General features: G+C 40.6%; 2 protein-coding genes across 2 annotated transcripts in view; one reads left to right on the top strand and one right to left on the bottom strand.

The window, feature by feature from the left end:
• Positions 1–13,223, bottom strand: part of scaper (S-phase cyclin A-associated protein in the ER) — a 46,133-nt gene extending 32,910 nt beyond the window's left edge. Inside the window, exons 1-16 of the mRNA XM_079223468.1 lie at positions 13,123–13,223; positions 12,556–12,672; positions 11,847–11,974; positions 11,474–11,751; positions 10,617–10,967; positions 8,882–9,049; positions 8,727–8,793; positions 8,509–8,626; positions 8,060–8,171; positions 7,512–7,652; positions 7,098–7,253; positions 6,857–6,999; positions 6,645–6,726; positions 6,411–6,563; positions 5,174–5,281; positions 1,104–1,240 (exon numbers count right to left, since the gene is read on the bottom strand). Coding sequence (XP_079079594.1) covers positions 1,104–1,240; positions 5,174–5,281; positions 6,411–6,563; positions 6,645–6,726; positions 6,857–6,999; positions 7,098–7,253; positions 7,512–7,652; positions 8,060–8,171; positions 8,509–8,626; positions 8,727–8,793; positions 8,882–9,049; positions 10,617–10,967; positions 11,474–11,751; positions 11,847–11,974; positions 12,556–12,672; positions 13,123–13,214 — 2,351 coding nt within the window. The 5' untranslated portion in view covers positions 13,215–13,223. The remainder of the gene's footprint in view (positions 1–1,103; positions 1,241–5,173; positions 5,282–6,410; positions 6,564–6,644; positions 6,727–6,856; positions 7,000–7,097; positions 7,254–7,511; positions 7,653–8,059; positions 8,172–8,508; positions 8,627–8,726; positions 8,794–8,881; positions 9,050–10,616; positions 10,968–11,473; positions 11,752–11,846; positions 11,975–12,555; positions 12,673–13,122) is intronic.
• A 10,819-nt stretch (positions 13,224–24,042) lies between these two features.
• rcn2 (reticulocalbin 2) lies at positions 24,043–27,012 on the top strand (the record flags this gene model as incomplete). Its single annotated transcript, XM_079224349.1, has 7 exons — positions 24,043–24,183; positions 24,288–24,390; positions 24,485–24,678; positions 24,767–24,889; positions 25,004–25,097; positions 25,211–25,350; positions 25,483–27,012. 7 exons carry the CDS (start codon positions 24,043–24,045, stop codon positions 25,624–25,626), a joined length of 939 nt encoding a protein of 312 aa, XP_079080475.1. The 3' UTR covers positions 25,627–27,012.
• Between the last annotated feature and the right edge of the window lie 68 nt (positions 27,013–27,080).

Below are 27,080 nucleotides of genomic sequence, written 5' to 3'. Positions count from 1 at the left end.
TTCTTGAGCTACAGCCACATCATTAAGTTGGTATTCTTTTCTGTATATTAAGACTGTGTTTTTGCTGTGGTGTGCGTTAGCGTGGCTCTATTACAAAAAATAGCTAGAGAATAAAAAGTGTTGGTTCCTGACCAATGCCAATGAGTTTTTTTCTCTTCAAGAGCCACTTTTTTATTGTCCAAGCTGATGGAGAATGAACCCTAAATCTGATAATAGTTTACAATTATGAAAATATAATATTAATATTTTGTAACTTCTTGTCTAGACATTTGTGTTGGGCTTTTACTCTTTCTTGACTATTGCATTTGTCTACTATACACACATATATATATATATATATATACACACACATACACACATACATACATATATATATATATATAGTCTGTATATTAATATTCTTCTCTACTGTTTATTTATATTACCGGTACTTGTTCTATTTTATTATTCTTTTATGCACTTGTGAGCAATGCTGCTGTAATCCTGTAATTTCCCCACTGAGTGACTAATAAAGGATTATTTTATATTATCTTATTTTAGAGCGTACGTTTCAGATATCAATGTTGTCAGTTTTTTGGTGGTATTCTTCTAATAATCTTACAGTAAGTTTTGTCAGGATTGTGTCTCTTTCCACTCCTCGCCCTCCCTGTTTTGACAGCCAGTTAAATTGATTGAGGTCCAGCTTCTGACACACAGCAGCAATGCCTCCTATTTGTTGATTACTATTGATTTTCTTTGATACTTCATTTAAAAATCAATAGCTAAGAAGAAGAAAAACAGGCATGGCTCATACATACTTTAACATATATCCGGTACACGGAGGAAGGCTTCAGATTTGGCAATGCCATGGCAGCAATTTGGAGGAAAGCTCTTTACAGGTGAAAGCTGAGGCTCTACAGATCGATTTGCAGTTTTGCTCCCCAATCACAGAAAGTGGTCATAAATTAAGCTCATCAGTGTTACCTTGTAGACAGCCAGGATGCACGTAACATCTGCTTTCCATCTCCTTGTCACTCATAAAAAAGTCCTGGCAAAGTTTTGTCCTCTGTGCCTCTGAGAGGATGCAGAGGGAGAAGGAGAGAGGAAGAAAATGGATGCATTACCTGGAGTTCATTCTGGCGCGGAGCTTCTTCGCTTTCTTCCGTGCCTTCTGCCTTTCTTCTCCATCCTTCATGCTCTCGGAAGACACAGAGCTGTCCGTCACTATATCCACAATGTATTTCTTCAAGGAAAGATGCTCCTAGAGTAGACAAAATCAATACATCAAAGACATTGCAGGCAATTGTTAGAACCATTACTTATAACAGGCTTCTAATATAACTATTGTCTGTTTTTGGTGCAAAGACAAGCTCATAAATCACTGTTGGAAAGTACTTTTACTTGTACTGAAGAACAGTTTTGAGGTACTTGTACTCGAGTATTTCCATTTTCTACCCCAGTATATGTCAGAGGGAAATAATGCACTTTTTTCTACACATAAATAAATATGTGTAGAAAAATATTTATTAACAAAACATAAAATACAGTATGATTCATTGTTCAAGGTGGAAATAACAAGAATATATAATAGTATTGTCAGCTACAATATTAAAATGCAGCATATACAAATGCATCTGTAAAAATATTCCGAAGTAAAGGATCTGTATACTTCTTCCACTATTGACGCAATTACTGTAAAAAAAACGAAACAGGAAGACGTTCTGCTCTAAAATGACGATGGAAATAGTAAATAACGTTCTTGTTAAATGTCTATAAGCAGAGGTTATACACTTCAGATGTGGCACTGGATATATTGTATGACATGTAGATCTATACCGCTCAATAACACCATTGTATCCTGTAATTACCCCCAATGCTTTACAGTCTTTTGAAGCCACTCGCCCATGGAAATGCTAAAAGGCTGGAGGTGTTGCCTCCTGTCTGGCCCTGTCAGATGATTCTGATATTTCCACCAGGGAGACAAGGGAATGTAACCCAATTTAAACAACATGATGCATGTGCAAGAAACCAATTATCCAATTATGCTGTCATCCAGCACCCCAGAGGATAGGATGGACTCACAGATAAACGGTTTCCATTCAGCCGTCGCGCTAACCAGTGCGTGGGATGCCATACCCGTTGGTCAGTAGTGTCGTCAGTATTTCTGCTGCCTGAATAGTTTTTTTTTGTAACTTTTCAAAAGGCCTAGAAAACCTGTTTTCTAGATGAGCTTCTTACTATAAAGTTGAGCAGTTACATGACACTTATGCGATTATATTGTGGTCTGTGCTTAATTTCATTGCTGGAAGTCGGCGGGACTCTATTTGGAAAATGTGCCGTCGCATATTTACATGCACCAATCAATATTTGTGTCGAAATGTGAAACAGTTGTGGCAATGTTTGCTTATGGTGCCAGCAATCAAATATTATGCCACACCAACACATTACTATTGACGCAAATTGGCTTTTGATTGAGTTTTTGGGTGTTAAACTTCTGGAAAAAGAAACACTTTTGTGTATATTGTATTAAGAGTTTACGTTTTATTGTCGTGCACTTAGTAATGCATATATTATATTCAATATTATGACAAAATATGTTAGATTTGAAGCAACATCTTACAGAGCTTGAATTTCTATCAAGTAGTTAAGATCAAGTAACTAACTTCAGAACAGTTTAAGTTGTTTTTTGGGGCCAAAAGGTAAGAAGAGATGCTGATATGAAGGATGTGTGAGTGTCTGTATTTGTATGCGCGCACCTCTGCCCTCTACTCCATGATACTACAGGTCAGTCATGACTCATGACTGTAGCTGTCCCTCTCATGGGAGGCAGCTGTTCAGTAATCTTTCTGAGAGGCACAAGTGCACAGTGCACAAGCCACTCACTTAATGGAATTTTTCAGTAACACATCCAAAGCATCTTTGCAAAATCACACCGGTAACATAAAAGGGTACCTGAAATATTAAGCTGTCAAATATAGTATAATGCTGACATAGGGACTATGATACTGACAGAGCAAATAAAAATATAATGATTACATCCCATTTCCTGTTGCTGGCAGGTGAGACAGAACTGTAGAAGTTGTGTAAACTTTGAGTGTTTGAGACAATTAGACTCGATGACGGACAGGTGTCTACCACTGAACCATTGTAACAAAGCAGCAAAGACAATGGCCCAAGGCCATTGCTTTCGCACAATACCTCTGGTGGGAGAAATATGATACCGCTCTACACATCTCTCCCTTTCCTCGACACAAAAAAAAACATACAGATCTAAAAGGCTCCCACACAAATACCGATTACATGGGATATGTTCATCCACGGCCTCTTTTGTCACATACAAAGGCCTGAGAGGTAGGCTTTCCGTTTGGCGTGAAACAAACAGCTGTATTTCACGCTGGCTACTAGATAAGATGTGCAGTATTGAGTTACCATCACTACAGTGGTTTACATGACATTTTTGTATTCAACTACATACTATCAGTGACATTGAAGGAGGGGACAAGTCACTCAAAGACAAAAAAAAACTGAAAACTATTCATTGGTTCTCTCTTTCAGCAGCAGCTTCGCTGCTATAACTATACAAATGTCAGATCTCAAAACAGTGTGGGAGGGAGAGGCTTGCTTCAGCTGGCAGTCTGGATATTTCATCAAGGTTCTCAATTTGTGGCCATCAGCGTAGCTTTGACTACAAGAACTTTAGTACTATTCAGTGCCTTTGGGAGGTCAGCTCTGATACCTTCTGCTGCCTGGTGATCCCTCTATTGGCCGTGCTTGCAGAGCACTACAGACAAGCAGGACAGAAGCACAGTTTTTCCTCAGAGAAGACGGCAGTTTTTTTTTTTTTAGCTGTCGTGTCTAAAGGTGATTAATAAATAAAGTCCTTCTGTCAGAAGCCATGCATCTTGAATATTACCGTCACCATATTAAACCAGGACAGATGGTGAACGAAAAGAGTAATTGTAATTCTCAAGGTCCCTCCCCATACATCGATCCTATCCTGTTGATAATCCTTGCATTTTCAATTTAAGTCAGAATGAGAGGAAATGACCAAATATGAAGGCACAGGGCATCTGCCGCCCGCTTCTGCCGAAAAACTATGGAGTGACCTCTGCACAGTTGAACCAACCATCTTCATTTTAATTAAAAATCTTTCATTGCAGGAAGAGCTATGGAGCTGCAGTCTGGAAAATAGTTGGCAGTGGTATGAATGAAATAGTGGACACCAAAATTAGGTTTGATATAAATAACAAGGAGACACATAAGTCTATCTAAACAAAGTCTCCAGACGTAGAGCTATTGGACAGCTTAATGCATGTTCACATATAATTACAAATAGTAGTTCTGGGCATCTAAATATCATCTATTAGAGATACTACACTGACTAATAATCCAATCCAATAAAAACACAATTAATACAAACTGTTCGCATTTAGATTTAGGCAGATGCAAAAAAGGACAAGGACGGCTTTCAGCAAGGGCTTAAACTTTGACTGATAAGTATTGACAAAAACAAAATATGGAAGCCTTATGGTTATTGGCAAACTATATCATGTAAAAAAAATTTAAAAAAAGAGACATATTGCAATTGTATATGAAGTAGTGCTCATATATGGACTGTTTATAGTGCTATATCGGTGAAGTGCTTCTCTACGTTGCCTTGTTTATCATACTGTCAAACTGAAAAAAATGACCTGCATTTGGAAAGGAAATGATTTAGAGGAAAGGAAGGAGTGGGTATCAATTATTCCTTGCTGAAAAAAAGCTTTGAATAAAGGAGCTGCTGGGGCCAAAGGTGCTGCGTATAGTACCAACAGTTGTCAGCCTCACAATGAGCACTGCTGAAAAGCCAATCTCATATTGCAGCCTGAGAGGTTACCTTGCATTAACGAGCTGCCTTCCCATGGAGAAGCGCTCCATGACAAAAACAGCCTGGAGACAAGAGGGTGATGTCACCCCTCCACTGAAGCACTGAACCCTGACTGTGTACATTTCAAGGCCCATTTGTAATCGCACAAAGCCAGCAACGACGCTGTGGCAGTATACAAGGGGACGCATAAACAATAATAATGACAATCTCATAAAAGACAACTACGGTGTCTCTTTGTCTTTTAACATGACACATGCAGCAGTAGGGCAGTAATATTTGACAGGATGAGTGGCTGTTTGTTCCTGGCAGGGTGTGGGTGATACGCACCACTTCCTCATCAGAGAGCTCCCGTCCTTGGATGCTGCTACTGTCTCGCACGGCCTGTTGGTGCCTCTTGCCCTTGGTGTGGCTGAACAGGTGCACCTCTGAGGTGATCTACAAACACAAACACAGAGGTCAGAAGTCACTGCTGAGGACACAATGGAGACAGAGGCAGTAAAGGGTCAACGGAGCCCCATGGGATTCTGGTGAAACGATATACCACATGGGCTTTTTCAATGGGACATGACCCGTCTCTTTCCTAAACCTCAGTTTAAAGCAAAGACTAAGGCAAGGAAATGTGATGTTACCTGGAACTTATATATACAGATAAGATGCCTTCAAGAATGCATTATCTTGTTCTTATAATATAAATTGAGCTTACAGCAACAGAGTGTAGCTGTGAAAACCACTCAATACAACTCTCTTCTGGGATCTCAATATTATAAAAAAATAAAAATAAAAAAAAGACCTAAAAATGCCTTTATTCTTTTCAAAATAACATACTAATTGAATTGCATTACAATGAAACTCAGTCAAGTATTGGCAAAGGAAAGTTGTGGACTAGATGTCTAAATAAAAGATAAATGGCCACAACAAGAGTCAGGTGTACAGCAAGCAGTGTTGTTCTCCCATCTCTGGAAACCAGCCATTTTAAAATGGTTTGTGTTTAATGTCATTAAATGAAGTGCTTGCTGCTGACCCATCCATGATCTCTGGTGTCAGATGCTGGCCAAGGTCATCCAACATTTTAACAAGATTCCCTCTTTGACTCTGAACCCCTCCCTCCTCCCCCCCTCTTTATCTGATGCTGGTTTTGAAGACTCAAGGTGTCCCACCCTTGTTGTCGGGGAAACCCGTCTATCATAGATAAATATGTCTGCTTGTGGATTTGTTGCCTGACACTCGAAAAAGAATAATCATGCCCGGTAATAAATCTTTGTTTAAGAGTCAATGTTTAATCAATGCAGTTAAATCCTCATTTAAATGTGCCCTTTTCCAAAAATCCTCTGAATCACCTTCATCAGCATTTGTATGTAGTCTGCCAAATAACACAGGGGCATTTGGCCAGAGCTGTTCTGCTGCAGCATCTGTGTCTTCGTCTTTTTCTCACACTCAAGTGTACATTTGAAAGCTATCAGGACTTTGTATTGTATACCAGTCATGGAGGTTGTGCCGTAAACAACATAGTGTATAGAAGTTGGGGACACCAACATGAGCCCAGACGGGATGAAACTGTACATACCTCAACGCAGCACAGGGAGCACTGTTTCTTGCGCTCGTAAGGGGTCAGTTTGGGGGCGTAGTCTGTGTTTGCATGTCGACCACTGCTGAGCTCAGCAGCCTTCTCCTTCCTCTGCTCGATTTGCTCCATATGCCTGCGACTGCTCTCATCATGCTATGGAAGAAACCAGAAGGTCATATGGGAAACTGGGATTCCTGTATGCTCTCCAATGGAAATGTCATGATTTAAACTTACCTTCAGCTGTATTTTTTTCTGCAGCTCCTCCATGGCCTCCTGTTGAGCAGCACTAAGAGCAGCCAGACGCTCTTCTCGATCTCTTCAGATAGGACATAGAAAAGCAGTGTGAAACAACTGTACATGTTAACATTTATCAAAGTGACTGCTGGAATCAAATTAGACCCCTGTGTACACATACTTCCATGTTGAAGGAATTTGGGAGTACATACCTGGCCCTTTCCCGTGCGGCATCTTCTCGAGCTTTCTCTTTTTCCTGCTTCTGCTGTTCAATACGAGCCTCCTGCTCCTTCCTCCGCATCAGCAGCTCCTCCACCCGAGCCTGCCGATCTGCTTCCAGGACCCGTTTACGCTCCTACACAGGGAAAAGGAGATATTGTTGAAGATGCATCCAAATGTAGAAATTACAAATAGAATTATTCAATTCAAATTGAGCATTGATTTTTGTAGCACCTGCACAGCCTCATCTCTGGCCTGCTTCTCCTCCTGTCTCCTCTGTCTCTCATCCTGCAGCTCGTTGAGGCGTTGCTCATACTCATTTAACTTCGCCAGGGCATCATGCCTCTTGTTTTGGGCTTCCAGAGTGTTGATGAATGCGATTTCATTCACCTGTACGGACACATATACTTATTACCGAGGATATAAACACGCAGAGTATATAATGTGTAAATAAACATAAATGCATGTACACAGACGTTTGAAGTATCTAGCCTAAATATTGTAACCCAAGTGTGGAAAAATAGATTTGGTTAGAATCAACCCAAATCACTCTGTTTTCAGGGACATTGTGCATGTATGAATGTCCTACTTATTTTAGAAAATTCCTCAGCTGTCATGTGTATATGGTTACTGCATTCCCTTCTCTACCTTGGCCTCTTCTTCTTGGGCCTTCTTCACAATCGCCTGGAGCTGAACCTCTCGCTTCAACTCGGCGTGTAACAGCTTTTCGTCCATCATGCTCCGACGCTGCTCCAACAACTCCTCCTTCCACTTCCTCACCTCCTTCTCCTGCAGAAAGTGAAGCGTGGGGGCGGGAAAAGAATAATGTACATTCTCCAGGACAACACAGACAACGGATTCTTAATTTTTCAGTTGCTACCCTCACCAGTGTGTGATGCAAATATACAAACACTTTGTTTTTATGTGGTTAATCCTGATTTATTCTAGGTCTCACTCATCTTGCCATGGCCTGGAGAACAAAAACAAACTTCATGAAAGGCTGTTGATTTTGGCCAGGGGTCTCGCTCATGGCTGTCTGCGGCCAGCTGGCCTGAATGCGACTTGAGGGGGTTATAATATTTAGTGATTCTATCAGGCAGTGTGCTGACAAAACCTCTCATTATGAGCCAGGCTGGGCTTAGCATGCATGGAGTTTTTTCAGGGTGCTTTCCATCAACTTGGCATGTTATACTCACCCTCTCCAAGAGCTTCTGCAGTTTGAGCGTCTTTTCCTCCCGGAGTTTGTCCCTCAGCTGCTGCGCCTTCAGCTGTTTCTCCTCATGTTTCTTCTTTGACTCTGCAATGGTTCTGTCAAAAATATGGAAACAAATCATTCATCTCAACCTCCTTATCAACAAAAGGCAGACATAGACTCTGATAGGCACTAGGGCCTGTTTAGGCATTCTGGGTGGTAACCTAAAAAGAAAAAGGTCATGTGCAGTAAGTGGGTCTTTGACTCTCTGGCAGATGGGTTAAATCCATGTCAAAATAAGGTGAGGCGATTGTAAATGAGCAGGGCACTAAACAAGTAGAGAAGCTAATTGTACTGTGTGGACGCTGTCAATGCGTGTTAGAATTAAATTGAGCTGTTGAAAAAGGGGCAGATGTGCTCAACCAATCACTACATAAAGAAAATGTTTTGCACCTTTTGCGCGACGGCGAGGACAATTTCTCATGCATGTGGATTCCATGTCCAGGAGGCCGAGCAGGTTCCTCCTCTACTATGTCCCCCCATGAGTTACTCTGACGCCATGGCTCACGAGCTACAGGAAACACGAGCAAGGAAAACAAAACAGATCAGTGTAATTTTTTCCAATACAAAGAATAAGAGCTCAGTTTTCATTCAGATGTTGACGTCCATACCGTCATAATCTGCCAGCATGTCAGTCCAATCTATATTGACACCACAACCTCCGTTGCCGATGTTAGCCTGTGGTAAACAAAATAAAACATCATTACTGGCTGTCAGACTAAAGGGACCAAACATTTACAGTAAAAATGAGCATTATAAATCTTACAGAGAAGTCACTTTCATTGTCAGTCTCCAGGTCATTGTTCTCAGCCTGAATCTCCCTGGTCAGCTGCTCTTCCTCAGCGATGGCACTGGCAATCGCCTCCTCGTTGGCTTTCTCCAGTCGGTCGGCAAGCTCCTCTTTTTTGGCCAGGACCTCGGCCATGGACTGTGGCTGAACACATTGCACAGATACCACCTCACACACAGCATTTCACACTTCATATATGTTGAGTTCATACAAACAACCACTGAGTAACTAGAAGAAACAAAACATCACGTTAGTTATATATAGAAACAATTAAAGTGATGCGCTTGGTAAATAGAAATATTTACCACATTTCTCTGATATTTCATATCAGAGAAATGATAGAGATATATAAAACATCTCTTTAATATATATATATATATATATATATATATATATATATATATATATATATATATATATATATATATATATATATATATATATATATATATATATATATATATATACACACACACACACACACACACACATATACAAAAACATCACTTTAGATATAGATTGCCTGTTTTCTATCATTGCTTATATTAGGTCAAAGAGGAGTTTCAATACTTTTGCCGCTCTCTATCGGTAAATTATGTTGACAAAATATTTGAAACACCTTTGATTATAATGCAATATATCACACCAACTAAAACAGATTTTTCTCGTTGAGGAGTACAAATTATGAAATATCAGAGAAATGTGGTAAATATTTGTATTTGAATACAAAATATGTAATGTGTAGAACCTGAAATACTACATTTTAGCCTCTGTGCAGTTGGTCTGATTTAAAATTTGGTGCACGATCCAAAGACGGGAACACCATATCAACCCAATCACAGTTTGTACCACACAATCATCACAAGTGAGGGAGCATTCAAGAGTCATGCAGGGCACATTTACCGTGAGGATGAAGAGATGGTGAAAGGAAGCAACTGATGGTTTTGCGCGAGAAAACTGTTTACTTCAACCGTATCAGTAGTTTGAGAATTTTCATGACATGGCAATAATAAGCGAAGGACTCAGATTACTCCAGAGCAGTAACTACTCTAAATTAATTATAGAGCCTTCTCAACAGTATGCGTCTTTTGCATGAGGTATATATGGGAAGGTTTAAAAGTTCTGGATTTAAATCTTAAGTACACAAGTATTGCCTAGACAAGGTCAAAGACTAGACTGGTGTTACATTTGAGGCCAAATAGCTTACACGGCAGATTTCAGTTTAATTTACAACCTGTCAAAATCTGACAGCATCCCACTTAAAGGTGTAGTCATCCATGATGAAGTATACAGAGTTCTGTGTTTACACACTCCATGATGCTTAATAGTAGTGACAACACCTGACGGCGGCCAATGTTTGCTTAAGATCTAACGCTGGGTTGAATACAAACTGGAAAATCTGTCCGGGTCCCGCAGCATTATTATTTTTTTGCACAATTTGGAAGTCGAAGTGGCCAAAATAACTAAAACAAGTTGAGAGATTCATTTTAGGCCACACCCCAGGAGCACATGCTCAATTACAAAAGTAGTCTACTCACAGCTATTCTTCACAGTGAGAGGCGCTATAACAACACTACACAGAGCTATGCAGCCTTTCCTGCACATTTGGTCTGGAGGTTTCTTAAGATTGACTTTGTTTTGGCGGTGAAGTACCCTTGGGGATCGCTGCCTGCCCACTCCCTCCCCCCCTCTTCCATCTCTCAGCACTCACAGTAGAAAGCTCTGTGGGGTCCGACACACTCTCCAGTTTCACGGCTGTCACAGGAGTCTCAGCCTGTCCTGGAGCAGATGTGGCCATGCCCTGCGACGCGCCACCCTCAGCCACACTGTCCCCAAAGGCCAACAGTACACCGAGCCCATCCGTCTGGGGAAGGTCTGGGTACGTTGAGAGGGCCAGAGCAGGGACTGGGACTGATAAGGTAATGTCTGTTGATGGGACTGTGGCTGAGGATGGGAGGGGCTCTGTGGCTTGGGAAGGGGTAGGAGCTGGAATGGGGGGAGGCGCGTCTTCACAGGGTGCGTCGACACACTGCCCCGAGTCTTGTACACTCTCTGCTGGGGGCTGCACCGACAGTCACACACAAACACACGCAAACTCAATTAAAGACATGCATATTTCAAGCAATTCATGAAAACAATAAAAAACATCAAACCAATCAATACTCAACACAATGCTGAAAACACAAAGCATGCAGGAAAGCTGGTACTGACATGCCCTAAATATCCAATCATGATCTAAATAAACTGATAGATGGGAAATAATGATCATGTATGTTTGCAAAGTATCTTTTTCAAAATCAACCAATGGCTATAACACATTCTTACCATGTGTGTCTTGAGCCATCGACAGAGTATTTATTTCATGATAGTGAATATGGGTTTTCTGCCTCTGAAATGTCAGTGTACAATCAATCGTCTTAAAGTTGATATGCTTGTCTGGTATGAATACCAAGGAGCACAAAACAAACACAAATGTGGCTAATAAAATGGTCTAGTGTTACTCTGCTACTTATGAATAATTGATATCAAGGGACTGCTCTGGGAGAAAGACGTCACAAGGTACTGAACCTCAATCATGTTCTCGTTCTCTGGACATCCGACTTTCTCCAGTGGGTCGGGCTCCCCAGGCACTGGCTGCTCAGCATCCTTCTGGATTGTGTCCTTGTCCGAGGGACACAGAGGGTTGAGTTCTTGCTCCTCCTTTGGTGGCAGATGTGACTTGACGCTGTCCTGCTTTGGGGTGACATGAACCAAGACAGGACTGACCTTGGCAACAATGACGGCAGAGCGGGGCTTGGCAGTACGTCCTCGCTGGACTGTCTCCCAACCCTCAGCATCCTTTTTACCTTGAAAACACGGAAGAAGATTTGTTATTTCGCTGTTAGAAGGAACCACATTCTCTTAAAGTGCATTCTGGTTCTGTCCAGAGGAGAATTCTTACCCAGTTTTTCTAAAGGAGCGGTGGATGGTTGACTGGAGCTAGGGATGGACTGAGTGCACTTCACTCGGTCCGCCCAGCTGGGGCCTGTGTGGGAAAGCCGGGCTGCAGCTAGTGTAGGTGGGGGACCACTGAATAAGAAACACACACACACACACACATCATGAACAAACAAATATGAACCTGACGATTAAGCCTTCATTGTCGGCAGGTTTGATTTTCAATTATATTATACCAGTCTGTCTAAGAGGCTTCAGCAGTCTGAAGACAGCGTCTATCTAACACCCCAGCACTCTCCACCCTGAGACAGCATGGGACTGTATTGGACAACAGGCCTCCGTTATGATCAATATCCATTTCCTGCAGCATCCAATTACAGAGCAGTGCACATATTGAACCGATGCTTCAGCAGTCTTTAACTGACACTTTCATCTACACCTTCCACTTATTCTCTGGCCAAAGAGTGAGAGACTCGACAAATTGCATTAAACAAATGCTTCACCATCAGGAATCAATGGCTGTATTGTGAGATAACGTAATCTGCATTTTCTAACCCCTTTAACAACAGGCATAATTTTAAATATTGATTGGTTAATAACAGGATGCCCTATGATGCAATTTTAAATCAAATAAAATGTTGATCTTCATCCGGATCAAATGCCAAATGGGGTTTGGTGCAGCATACTACTAGAAATACAGTAAGAGAGCTTACCCAAAGTTGAGGACGCGACGTGCACCTGGAGAAGGAACCATTCTGTCGACCGAGGGGCTTGGCATCACATGACGTCCTGGAGACATCTTACGCACCTCCCAGGCTAAAGACGTGGGCCTGAAGTGAAAGTAGCAAACATTACATAACTATCACTAATTACAATTCCTAGTTGCCAAACACACACAGACTTGGCTGACACTTTGGCAAATCAGTTTAATAGCTGATTTACTTGCAGCAATTTATGCAATAAATGGAGCATGTACTTGAAGCAAGTTTCAGGTTGTCTTATTGATTAACAGTACGCTTTAAATGAACAAATTGGGAGGCAGCACTGGGAATTTCATTTCTTAGTCAATTTACTGTTGCAGTGGTCACTGTGTTAAAGAGAAGCCAATAAACTCATGGATCTTTTGGAATTAAAAGGCAGGGCTATTGATCCGTTCTGTTTGTGACTCAAAGCCAGGGACCAGACACCGGCACTTCCAGTTTCACCTCAGGGAGCAATTGAAAACTGGGGGGAGAGTGAAAGATAAAGCAAAGGAGTGAGAAAAAGAAAATGAAGATCACCTGTTCTGGGCATCTGTTTTCTCCAACTTCTCCTGAAGTTGGATCCAGTCTATGAGAGCTTTGAAATCCCGTACGTAGTTGTCCAACATCATCAACACCTCCTAAAGACAGCAGTCACAATAGGATGGAGAATGGCAGAGTTTCTAAACACAAACATGAAGGTGCGATGCACAAACCAATTGAAAGGTACCAGTAAGTTGGCACGCACGCATCAGATTTTACTCAAGAATATTTGTTGAGCATTAATCTCAAGAGCAGTCAATTTGGTTTCATACACCTAGCAAATACAAAGACAATTAACAATTCAGTATACAATGCAGCACTTAAACACTCAAAACTTGACCTCATATAACCATGTTTAAAAAAAAAAATGTTTTATCTAAAACAATTTAAGCACAATGTAAGCATAACATTATGCTTTCTATCTTTGTTAGTATTTTCTACTTAGGCCTTGTGATGTTTACCATTTCATCAGTTTGATTAAAACAAAAAACATATATACTTTGTTCCAACTAAAATCAATAACTGGCCCTTGAAATGAGTGTTGAGAGTGCAAATCAGTTCAAAAACTGACAGGGACCAGATAGCTAGATCAAGAGTGTTGCTGGCAAGCGGGAGCTGGCCCAGAAATATTCATGAGCGAAGATGAAATGTTGTCATTTATGTATTGCTGTATAAATTGTGATCCCTTTTTTATAGCTTTTTTTTCTCCTTCTGTTGAGGGAAGTTTTGTTATAAAAGCCTGTGGCTTCTTGACATCTGTCATCTCTTATTTGTTTCCATTATCTGGATCTTTATGAAGTCTTATGTGTGTGCAAATCAAATAAAAAATAAAAAAAGACACAAAGATTGACTGAAAAGTTTGAAGAACAACTGAGAAGGCAAATTCCTTTTAGAAAATGCCTGATATCTGCACTTGAATTGAATGTGTTGGTTATCCAGAGGTGGTGGGCCGCGTGGAGCTTTTTCCCAGAGCTCTAATGAAACGAACACAACTGATTGATGGGGAGCGTGAAGGGAGTGGTAATTGAGAGTAAAGCTTCACAGTGCTTTTAGTTAATAGACAAGTCAGGCCAGTGAAAGATGGGTCCAGCAGCAGGTCTGCTGATTAGAGCTGGTTAACAGGCAAAGACCACCACTATGGCTTGGTGTTCATTTGGTAATGAAGGCTGAGATGGAGAGAGGTTTGCTGCTCCTCTGACAGATAAACCAACAATGAGTGAAGGCACCGTAAAGTGGCTTTCAGTATGTTAACAGGCACACTTACCTAAATACAACCCTCACATAACATTTCATGAGGAATGACAAAATGTTTAACCTTCCAGAGGCATTGCCATAAAATAGGATGGGCAGTAAAAGCCTGTGGTCCATACATAGAAACAAGAATGAACAGGTACAGCCTAGGTTAGAGTGACTGACCTCTAGTAAATTATTCACAGTTCTGATTGTTTGTTTTGTTTTTTTAAGTCAAACCATTCAAGACCAGAATAGCCTATTTCAGTTCACTTAAAAATGTATATAAATTAAAAAAGGAATTAAATTCATTAATTTGCCTTCAAGCGAACAGGAATGCCAAGTACCTCTCTTGCCTGGTCTGGATGCTAACTAATAAATCAGAGATGGGATAAAGGAACAGTTGATAGGAACTAATTAGGCCTAGGGCTTGGGTTAAAGAGGTGTGGGCATTATTAATAAGCATATATGAATCATTCTGCCGACTGAACACATTCCCTCTGAGTGTGAAAACATATTACATCAGCACTGAGGTTCTCGTGGAAAATTACACAAAGCTTCCAGTAACAAAATATAGCCTTAATCGAGAATTAGGCATCACTTCCTGATAATGGTTATGCTTATGTCCATAAGTTTGTTGGTGGAAAATTGTTAGCAATTTGTGTGAGAGCACACGATGCAGATTGCCCACGGCTACACTGGGGGTTTGTGGCTGGGGCGATCAGAGCACTCTGCTTCCCCTCCAGATGACTCCATCATCTATCAGTGTCCATTAAGCCCGAGCTGGGTGGGATAGGGGATTATGAACAGCACCCAGCTCCATGGCCATTAGACAGCATTAGGGTGTAGAGAGATACAGTGGTATGAGGGGGAAAAACACCTACCAGCCAGATGTCTGACAAAGGCCAACTGGCAACATCCTGATCACACCACAGGGAGCTGCACTGTAGCACTGACAGCAAGCCAACCACACCACAGGGAACTGGGCTACGGTACTGACCGCAGAACGTCACCAGAACCATGCGCAGCATAATGCTGCGTGGCAGAAGAATCAATAAAACACAGGACCATTAGTATCAAACCAATAAGCCCTAGACGCCATCACAGTGTCACTCCAGGGCTGCACCAAAACAAACACACCGATCCACAAAACGGAGAATATTGCTGTTGATTACATGTGCAACATGTTGACCAATAAGGAGGCGAAATGGCCAAGCCCCATTTCAGCAAATGCTTGACGACAAACACAGTGCATATAGAATGTTATTTACAGTCCGTCATCAATATTCAGTCCAGTCAGTCAGGCCCAAGAGAGAGTTCTGTGATAATTCTTTCAGCAGCGAGCCTTCAGAGAGCCCCTCTGACATAAAACAGAAATCAAGAGGAATGTGAGCCGTGAGGGAGATATTGTGTTATGATCTCAAAGTCACCCTCTAGTGTTCATAAATCCCAACACCCTTCAGGCTCCACAAACAAGGAACTCTGTTTGGTAATTTCAGATCATGATCCCACTGATGGTGACAATAGAATTTGCATTTCTACCAGGGCCATCGTTTGTGTCTCTACTCAAAGCAAACTAACCTTGCATTCTACGACACTCTGATCGGATTCACAGGTGACGTAAATCTCGTCCACAGCTCGACGCAGGTTGTCAAAGAGGAAAGCCCAGTAGCGTGCTCGCAGGTCCACCTTGCGGGGCTGTCTGGCTTTGGTGGGGCTTTTCTCTGGCCCCTTGTCCAGCAAGACACCAGCTGTGCCTTTATTTTCAACTCCAGCATTCTGGGGAGACAAAGCGTGGACCATACATTAGGGTAATAATGACAAACTCATTGCAGTGTCATGCAAGTTTTTTGTTATTTTTATATAGCAACCACAGTACATGTTTTCCTGTTGGTTGGGATATGAGGCCCCACTTGTATATGCCTAAGATTACCAGCCATGCATGTATGGCATGAAGAAAATGGGGAGATTTGAACCCCCTTGTGGCAATGTTGGCTCCAAGCATTACCCCAGTGGTTTCAGGAAGTATTAAATATATTATTTAAATAGAAAGCATCAATACTTTTAGGGGACTAACAGAAAAAAATACCTTAGCTCAAACCACATTTTACTAGCACAGTAAGTGACAAATTGTTGTTGTCAACATCTTGCTGTCATATAAATCCCAGCTTATTACATCCTCCTTGTAGCCTGTTTGCAATTTTGCAACCTAATGCAAGAACATCTAATGACTGGAAATGAAATTAAGAGATCTGACTGAAGATACATTTTTGTCAGGTGAGGCAAAGTCAAATCCAGGCCCCTAACACAATACAATTGAATACTAGGATTGGTCACCTTTTTCTTCATGTCTTTGTGAACTCAGTTTTTCCAAGACTGACTAACAAAAGCAAAAACAGGGAGTTTCATGAAGTCACAGATCCACTTGCCGTGGGTGTATGGCAAAAGAAATGGAATACTTAGACTGGTGAATGGCGCCCTCTAGTGGAAGAAGATGACACGCTAACTAACCTGTTTCTTGTTCCTTTGTTGACCAGAGTTGATCCTCTGGGCTCTGGAACTGCCACTGGAGTGGCTCTTGGACTTTGCTATGGGGAGGAGAAAAATTAAGCGTATACTGTGTGTAATTGATGAAATAAACAATCTCAAATGATCGGGATGACGGTAACATTCAACATGGAGATTAGATGATCAGGTAAGGCGGTAAGAAATATTCTAAATATGCATTAATTTAAACTAATGCATTTTTTTTGGTTGGGCTTTTCTTTTAGGTGGCTAAAATAAGGGTTCTCACTCTTTTCTATAGATAGTTTTCTGGGACTTCTCCAGAACATTTAGAGTGATGATCTAAAACAAACAGGGATCGTGGCGTACAATAATGTGTTCCTCTGTGTGGAAGTCTGATTTAAAAAGAACAGCAGTCTATAGCTGTAACTTGAAAGCATCTCTTACAAGCTTAGGAATTATGATTTTAGAATAAAATAATAATAAAAACTACCGCAGTTAGCAGTTACTTTTATTTAGATTTGAAGGAGAGTGTAACATTATTCAGACTTTCCCTGAAAAAATCCTGTAAAATAAGTTTTGCTGTGGTGAAGGTTGGTATAAAGAAGCGTTCTTTGATCATTTGATGTGGCACTACAATTGCTAAACAGGAAACGATATTGTTGAACAGAAAAGTTTAAATTGATCATCTTATCAGTTATTTTTCTTTGGCATTACAGGATTTCAAAGATTATAGCACTGTATAAACTATTCAAAGTCTATTACATAATATCATATTGACCAAACACTGAACCACAATAAAGCAGTGAACTAGTATATCTAGGTATCAGAGTAAACCATAACCCACTTGAAAAGATTCTCAACACTCCTTCATTTATCAGTCTAGCCTTAAGATGAGCAACGATCATTGAGTTTCTTCACAGACTTTCCCAAAGATAAATCACTGGAATACTTCAAATAAATGACTAAACATCTTTCACTGTCCCATAGATATGGGAAATAAAAATCACCTAAAGCATTAGCTTCAACACCTACCACCGCACAATGAGGACCTAAACAATACACAAATGTCATACTCCATTTACTAGTGATGTTAATATAGCAATAATGTGAAACCCGCAACAAAGCAGAATAATAGCATATTAGCATTCATAGAAACTCTGTTTTGCATGCAGCTACAAACCTTCCTCCTCCTTGTTTTCCAGAGGCACACTCCAGGCAATGAGGTTACGAGCAGCACGGCCTTCTTCGGCAACGATCTTCCTCACCTTGTCATGGCTGTTGGAGCGCTGAAAAGATGCCTGCACAAGAAACCGATTCAAAACCTTAATGTTGCACTTCATCCAAGAGCCAAGGGAAGAGTAAAGCAGTACAACACGAGTCATGAAATGTGATAATAGACTGAATAGAGAATAGATGTGGGATTCATTGAGTTCATTAAGTAAACCAAATGTATATCTTATTTCACTACCGTCACTGGGATAACAAATTGTAATGACTCGCAGTGCTCTCTTTATGTAAGAATGCAAAAATGTGTGGCTCAATATGTGTTGTCTCTCTTTTTCTGAATTAGTTTATTGTTATTTTTTGCATCTTTGTGTAATTGATTTTCGCCATTATCACGGCTATAGTCAGGTGTGGACAGTGGCAGCCTGCTGGGGTGGAACTGGGGGTAGAACTGGGATGGACTGAGAGGGGTTGGGAAATGGGAGGGCAATTATATTTTGTATATTATATTGTGATTTTGTATTATGTATACCAGAATATTTTAAGTGACTTTCAATATGATAAAGATACTTTTCACAAGATACGTTTAGCATCACATCAGGCCATTCTGAGGAAAAACATGATGTTATTGCCTGGTTATAGCCATCATTTATTCAAAGCATTATGAATTTTAAAACATAACTGACTTCAAACTGTGTGTAACAGAGTGCATATAAACACATGATTCAAACCTAAAGCAGACATAAATACCACACAACACACTTTAACTGTTTGTAAAAAAAGGGAGATACACCTATATGTGCCTCATAATAGGCACAAAAAATTGCTAAATAAGTTTAATAGAACGGAAAGAAAATTGTTTAAAAAGTATTGTTATCAAAAAGGACTATGTCAAATTCCTAATCCTTCCATTCAATGTAAAATAGCAATACTCAGTACCACGAGAGTGTATTGCAATATGATGTTTCAATTATTTGTCCCAACCCTGGTGTGCGGATGTGAGCAGGGGTTCGGAGCCACAACAGTGCACACATTACGTTTATGGGAGAGGTCTACTGGCACAGACTGTGACAAGAAACAGCTAGAGGCAGGCGCTCTAAATCCGCTGTGTGCCCAGCATGCATCATGGTTGACCTACACATTGACTATGCATCAGTAAACTTGACTAACCTCGGTTGAAGCAGACACTGTGCACCAAAATAAATACTGCGAGAAGTCATTCATTACATCCTTTAACTTTGGGACATTAAGATGTCCTGTGATGAAACATGGCGTCAACAACTCTCTGCATCCCCATCTCACTAACAACCATTCTGTCACATAATGCATTAATGCAGAGAGCAAATATGTTACATAATAATATCCACAAATACATAGCAAAAAAATAGCAAAGACAAAAGTACACGGTGTACCCAGCAGTCTACTATAATATGGTATGTTTAGTTTTTTCTACATTTTCTGACTTCTGGGCAACCTGGTTGCTGATCATTCTGGATCTTTCCCTCCCAGCAGAATAGCCTGTTATGTACTGTTTATAAATCAATTAGTCTAATGTTGACTAATGTCCTCAGTAAACTCTATTTTGGTTGGACAACTATAAGATGTGGTTTCAGACTTAAAATACATTGTTACCTGAAACCAACACAAAAATCGAGAGCCAGTTCTTCGCTTAATAGCAAATGAGTCATGGAACAAACTGTTCTCTTTTTTCCTGGCCGTCTCTCACTACCAACATTATTCAGACAAGAAAGATACAAATAAATTATTCCTCTTGCGACACACTCGCAATTGAAAAGAAGAGGAATACAGTTCATGCTTTATCCAACGATTTGATGAAAAAAGTGAGGTATTGGTTTATTTCATGTAACATATAACAATATTTGCAGACCATTATTCAATGCCAGGAAATGTGAACATGGCTCATTAAGCGTTACACATGCAGAAACAGCATGCGTGTCCTGGTCTGATACTATTTAATGTCCCTAAGGGAGATACCCGGCTGACCTACTTTTGGTGAGCAAAATTCTTTACATGTCAAGTGGCCTGGGCTTTATTCGGCCAAGTAAAAAAGGACTACCAAGAGATAAAAGAACATCAAAGAACACAGGCCAACCTAAAATGAGCAAGAATTTGTGACGTAGGTCAGCATCAATGCACCATCTCCCATCTACATTCTGTAAATATTTACTCTGCGGTTACTGGGTTTGGGAGCCATTTGATGACAGATGAATGTTGTGGGAAAACCATACCTATGAACTATGTGCAGGAGCCTCAGGCAAAAAAGGCTAACAGCAACATTCTCTTGATCCACTTAACTAGCTGTAAACAAACAGTCTCCTGGGCTACATTGTAGAAAAATAAGATACATTGTGAATAACTTCTGTTTTATTCTCTGGCCAGGTAGATAATCATTCGACATACACCAGAGAGAGAGTGTGTGCTTATTTTCTAGACTGTGCTGAGTAAGGGGCAAGTGTAAGGTTTCTCTTTTGGCATGGAAGGTTTACGAACAGATGCAAGTATAGCAAGACAGTGGGGGAGAGCTCACTCACGAGGGGAAACACAGATCAAATCAAAAGATAAGAGGATACATACAGAGTAGAAGTACAGTCTGTAAGCAGGTTCCTCGTCCTTATCCACCCCTGACATACTTTTGCAGCCCACTTCAGGCAACCTGTTCCCCCACACCACTTGTGCAAGGTGACATCGTCATCTGACAGCAGGACCAAAAATAGACTCCTACTGTGTAGTCCACACTGCTATAGCAACTTGCCCAGCTGTGTCAACTCCTCTCCCAGTGGCGATTGAGAGAGACAAGTGCTCAGCAGTCCGCCAGCCTGGCCTTTCACGTTGTCTGTAATCTAGCCTGAGCCCTCAGTGCTCTGCTGAGTTAGCAGCCATTTCTTAGGCCCAGCTCTCTGCCCACTGCTGTCTGTCTGCTTGCCACCCTCTTCTGCTCTCCACTGCATGTAGCTTCCTATATTTACAGCTTCTCTCCTCTGCTTTCTCTGCTCTGCATCTGAGCCCCCACACACTCTCACTCGCTCTCTCTCTCTCTCTCTGTTTCTCATCTCTCACTCTCCTTCTGCCACAACGCTGCGCAGTCATGTGCACGCAGCAAGCCTGCTGCTCTGCCCCCCATCCTGTGCTGCCAGTGATGAGAGTATAGCTGTAGGCTCAGAGACAGTGTGTGCTAATGCAAGCCTGGCCATGCAATAGCCTCACAGGGTGATTCTCTGGATCTGATTGGACTAAGCATCCAATAACTCATAGGCTGCTGGGGGGCATAAACACACAAGCCCACATGGTTTGACCGCCTCCAAATGATGCAAACTTAAACATGTGCGCAAGACAAAGTTGGGATAAACGGGGAAAGCAAGACCATCTGATACTGACCTGACCCAATTACTCCTGTGTTGACATACTCAACACATCTCCTGATGTCACATTTATGTTATACTCACGATAGGACATACAGCTATACAAAAAGATCCCATGAGGCATTAGCATATTCTCACAAATTGCACAGGGCCATTTATCATAATTTAGTAAAAATGCACAAGTGGGTGCTGATGGAAGGGGACACACTTCAGCAACGTACCACATGGGCTGACAACATCACACAGGTCACTCTCAAATGTGAACCCATTCTCAAGTATCCAGTCACTGAGCTCAAGCTAGCTAGGAGTGCATTGGAATTGTCACGCTCTTGACTTAATTAGCAGCTATATTTAGGCCGTTATCAACCAGCTAAGATGTCATTACGAACCTTCAAAGCGGTTATGGAAGTATTCTTGCTTTTGCCTCCTCCATGCGAAGAGCCTGAGCTGTTGCTCCCAGACCTCTCCCTCCCGTCCCCACCTTGGCTAACTCTCGGGCCGAGGCGATGCTGCCCAGCTCCACGCCGTCTTCCATCATGGCGGTTGTCTTTGGACATCGACCCGCGATAAATTCAACGCTTGGTCGGTGAGAAAAAAAAGTCTAGGGACACGGTTTGTCTTGTTGTCAGAGTTGATGGAATAACATGTCAGATACAAACATGACAGAGAGGACAACCTAACAAAAGCAGGAAGTCTGTTCAGTTCATATGTCGTCTGACAATGGGATTATCCAATGGAATCGCTGTAACGTCGACACACATACGCGCCAGCCAATCACGTACAGTATAGTTTAGGTCAAAGGGCGGGACTTCAAGCTGCCTACCATGGCAACCATGAAGACTGAAGATCGGGCGGGACGTTTGGTTGATCGCTAGCGTGTGTTAAGCATCTGTAGACCCGAAGAGAGGCGAACCTGCCTTCGAAGTAAAAGCCTTTTTAAGCACACGATGTTGTTTGTTTATCTCTGTATGTGTGTCACAAGCAATTCCTCTACTTGACTGTACATAGCTTATGCTTGCTTAATTACTGTGTGGGTGTGTTGTGCTCAGTTTAGCTGCATGTCTGTATATTCCCGTACATTTGTTTTGCTATTGTGTGTTAAATACACTGAGAGCCACTGGAAAGCCACTGAATATGAAGCACTCTAAATTAACTTTAACCCTCTTGTACAAAAGAAAAATGCCATAGATTGCCGTGGAACTAGTTTGCTTATTTGTACTGTAGAGCAAGAACAAAGATGAGTGACGTCACTCTTTTACTTAGGTATGTGCGCCACACAGAGAAAGTGTGGCTGAACGATATAGATCACCATTCAAATTCAGATTTAAACCCCTATTCAATCAGACCCGCCTCGTTGCACTGTGTGTATATATATATATATATATATATATATATATATATATATATATATATATATATATATATATATATATATATATATATATGTATATATATATATGTATATATATACATATATATAATATATATATATATATACGTATATATATATATATATATATATATATATATATATATATATATATATATATATATATACATACGTATATATATATATATATTCATTTGTATTCGTATTTTCTATTTTAAATGCAGGACTGCCAAAATGTACACAGAAAACGTGTTTTGAGATGTATGAGAGTTAGTTACTTTTTGTAGACAAACTTAACAATGTAATTCAGATAACTCTTTGTAATGCAATGTGAAACAGGGATCGGATCATCGTAGCCCATTCGGCCTGCTAGCATTGGTCAAATGCGTAAAGCCAACAGATAACAACATTTTTCTCTTGGACATGAAAAAGTTATTTCAAATATGTTCTCATTCATTCAGACCATTGAGGCCCGCCAGCTCAAACATATTCTGGAAAGTACATTTAGATGTATCTTTGCATTAGTCTTCTTGACAGTCATGTAAGCACGACATCCTAATTAAATAAATCCGATTAAATTACCCCCGATAAATTTGACACACCAGAATAAAAACAGTTTACTTTGAAATTTGTGACCGGAAGTACATGCCTCCTCGGGTGAATAACATTCGCGTCAACGCTTGTACGGAGGACTTTTTAAATCAAATGTAAGTTATCTGGCGATCACAACAGCGTCTTCCATCTTCATTATTTGTCAGCCTGGTCGCAGTTACTATTTAAGTATTGACTTGTGTGTGTCGTCTTTAACTGTGTCTATTATTTTGGCTAATTGGTTGATTTGGCTGTTGATTTTGTCCTCGAGTGTGTCTCATTTTCTCGAACACATTGAATATAAACAGGAGTTCATTTAAACGACTGCAGACAATAACTAGTATTTCTACCAGACGTACTGCCTCTTTGTCCTCATATCTCTCCACCTCATACGCACTTGTTCCTGATAGATTTAGCCGGTTTCATCCAACATGCAGGACGAGGCTGACGCACATAAAGTTTAGTCTGAACTTCCACCAGCTGACCACAAGGTTGCACAGTTGCATTGCGACTGCTACCTTTAGAAACTAAATGATTGCACTTTGTGGTGTTTTCAATTAATGCACTTATTTGTTTTACTGTGTTATTTAACAGATGGCATCCTTTACATTGTTGGCAATGCTGGTACTTCAGTTTGGATTTGGACAAAGCTCTCATAAACATCTCCATGAGGATCATTATATTGGCCAGCAGCACAACCCTGAACATGACTTGAACATCCTGCTGGGAGATGAGGTTTGCAAATAGTCTTTCTTCATTTTCTTACACTCTTTAGCCCAATTTCTAATCTTCATTCATCACTCACTCTTCCCTCTACCACTTAATTAATGCGCTTCTAGGACACAGACGAGATAAAGAAACTTAGCCCAGCAGAACAGAAGACAAAGATGATGGAAATTGTCAAGCGGATTGATACAAATGCTGACAATCAACTAAATGCAGGTAAATGTATGTCTCTCTCAACATTTAAAAAGAAAGCAAAGATAAACAAAGGAGATGGAAGGTCATACTCAGTCTGCTGTATTTTTAACAACAGAGGAGATCACGCTATGGATTCAGCATGTCTACAGAAAATATGCTCTGGATGATGTAAAGGAGCGGTTCCCTGAGTTTGACACCGACAAAGATGGTGTTGTAACATGGGAGGAATACAACATGGTCGCTCATGACCAGCTTCTCAGTTTTGATGACGCTGTTCTGGAGGATCCAGAGCAAGAGTCTCTCAGAAACGTTGGTATACTTTAATTGTCCTGTTATGAATCCCATTAAAACCACAGCCTGATTTATCTGTAATAACATTGGCACATGTCCCCATTAGCTCCACCTGAAGGAGAGGAGACGCTTTGACTTTGCTGATGTGGACGGCACATCTGGGCTTAATGTGACAGAGTTTCTCGCCTTCACCCACCCATCTGAAGTGGATCACATGGCTGTAAGACGAGTTCAGATCAGACTACTGCAAAACCTGATATGATAATGCTTTCTTCCACACATTCGATGAGGGCCCTTCATATTTCATCTTAAAATGTAGTCATTTGCCCTTTTTTCCTAATAGGATTTTGCCATTGAAGATGTGTTAAATGAATATGACACCGATAAAGATGGACTCATCAATCTGAATGAATTTATTGGAGATGTCCGTGGTGAGGGTAAGATAACATAGATTGTTTTAAAACATGGAAGGATCAGTTTTTTGTTAGTTTCTTCTGCTGTTCCCAATTTTCATCCCCAGTGCTATGTTAACACTTAATGTTGTTGCCAGAGGAGTCCCCTTCACAGTGGGAGATTGAAGAGACAGTGCGGTTTAAAGACCTCTATGATCAAGATAAGGATGGCAAGTTGAATCGAGACGAGCAGCTTCGCTGGGTGGCCCCCAATAGCTACGGCTCAGCAAGAGAAGAGGTAAGACTCAAATGTAGTTGCCATAATAGGTAGATAGTGCTTGGTAGGATTATATATCATTTATTTTTAGAATGGTATGGCAACATATTTCACTGATTTATTTTCCTTGTTTTGCTCTGATGACATTAACAGGCTCTTCACCTCATCATGGAAATGGACCACGATGGAGACGGGAAGATCTCCGAGGCTGAAGTCTTGAAAAATCAAGAAACATTCATGAACAGTGAAGTGACAGACTATGGCAGACAGCTGCATGTGTCACATGATGAACTATAACTAGATTTTATGTTCTTGTTTTCTCATTTGTTTACATGAAGATGTAGTGATGTTTATTACCTCGTACTTCAACATTAGTCATGGGATTTACGTCATGGTTGATCTTATCCATCAACAAGCGTTGGCAATTTTAATTGACATGGACATAATAACATGAAAACATATATGATAACACCAGCATAATACAGCACAGGGTTCCCACCCTTCCTGGAAAACAGTGAACACATTTTCAGTCATGGAAAACACATAAGAGAAGAAGTCAAATCTCCTACAAAATTATTTCAACATTCTCCTATCAGCTGAGAATGAACTACTAGTCTATCTATCAGAGCTCCCCAAAACGGATAGCATTGCCATCTGAAAGGGCTAAATAATGTTCGGGATCATATCAACGGTTGAATGGTAGTTTATGGACGAGAGTACAGGCTGATGTTGTGGAAACACTGTAAACACCCACAAGTCATGTCACATAGTAGCCAGTAATGCAGATTACTACTGAAGTGGTCAATACTCTAATATGTGATGCAGTGGTTCTGAAACTTTTTTTGTCACGCCTCACTTTGAAGGAAGAAAAATGTTCATACCCCACCGCCACAACAAATTGGTAACAAAATGGTCCATGCTGAATTTTTATTGAAAAAACTTTTTCTGACTATTCCAAGAAAATTGCAATCTCTTTCAAGTAAACCAGATTGCGCCATCAGACAAAAACAAATAAAATATGCAATCACTTTGTTAGAACAATGCGAATAAAGTTCTGTCTGTGCATAAAATAACTAATATTAGCCAAAAAAAATAGCTTATTGTGGCTGCAATTAACCTGTTTTGCACTGGATATATTTTCAAGATAATAACAATAACGTGCAACCTGTGCCAAACAAAACAGAATTAGTGCAGATATGTGTGAGCCATCAAGTTGTATCAGTATTAGTGACTGCAATGAGCTGCTTTCCGCCCCACAGTTTGAGAACCACTCCTCTCCTTCAAATGTTAAAATTAGTCACTGCTGGCTGGTAATTGTGTTTGTTTTTACAATTATATTACTATATGATCAATTTGTCATAATTTCTAAGCATGTAAGAGATGATTTAATTGATACATTATAGCCATAGACTATACATCTTTTAAATCAGAGAGGAACATTTTAGTGCATGGCACGATCCCTGTCTGTCATAGTAGCTAGAGCCTCACTGAAAATGTCCTGGAAAAGTCCTGGCAAATCTAGAAACGAGTGGGAACCCTGACAGCACCAACACAAGTTGCACAACTCTTAAATCATCATGAGTTTTTCTTTCACGTGTGCCAAAAGTTAACTGACATCCGTCCAGTTGTTCTAACTACTGATACGTTGCAGCTCTTCCTCATTTAAATAAAATGAGTGTTGCTGTTGAAGGGCTGTTTCCTGAATGTGTCATGATCCGTTTCACTTGCATCAGGCAACAGCCTACTACACT

The sequence above is a fragment of the Taurulus bubalis genome (genome assembly GCF_910589615.1).
Source record: "Taurulus bubalis genome assembly, chromosome: 9".
Lineage (NCBI taxonomy): Eukaryota > Metazoa > Chordata > Actinopteri > Perciformes > Cottidae > Taurulus > Taurulus bubalis.
The sequence above is the reverse complement of the archived record's forward strand: the minus strand, read 5'-3'. Positions and strand labels throughout refer to the sequence as shown.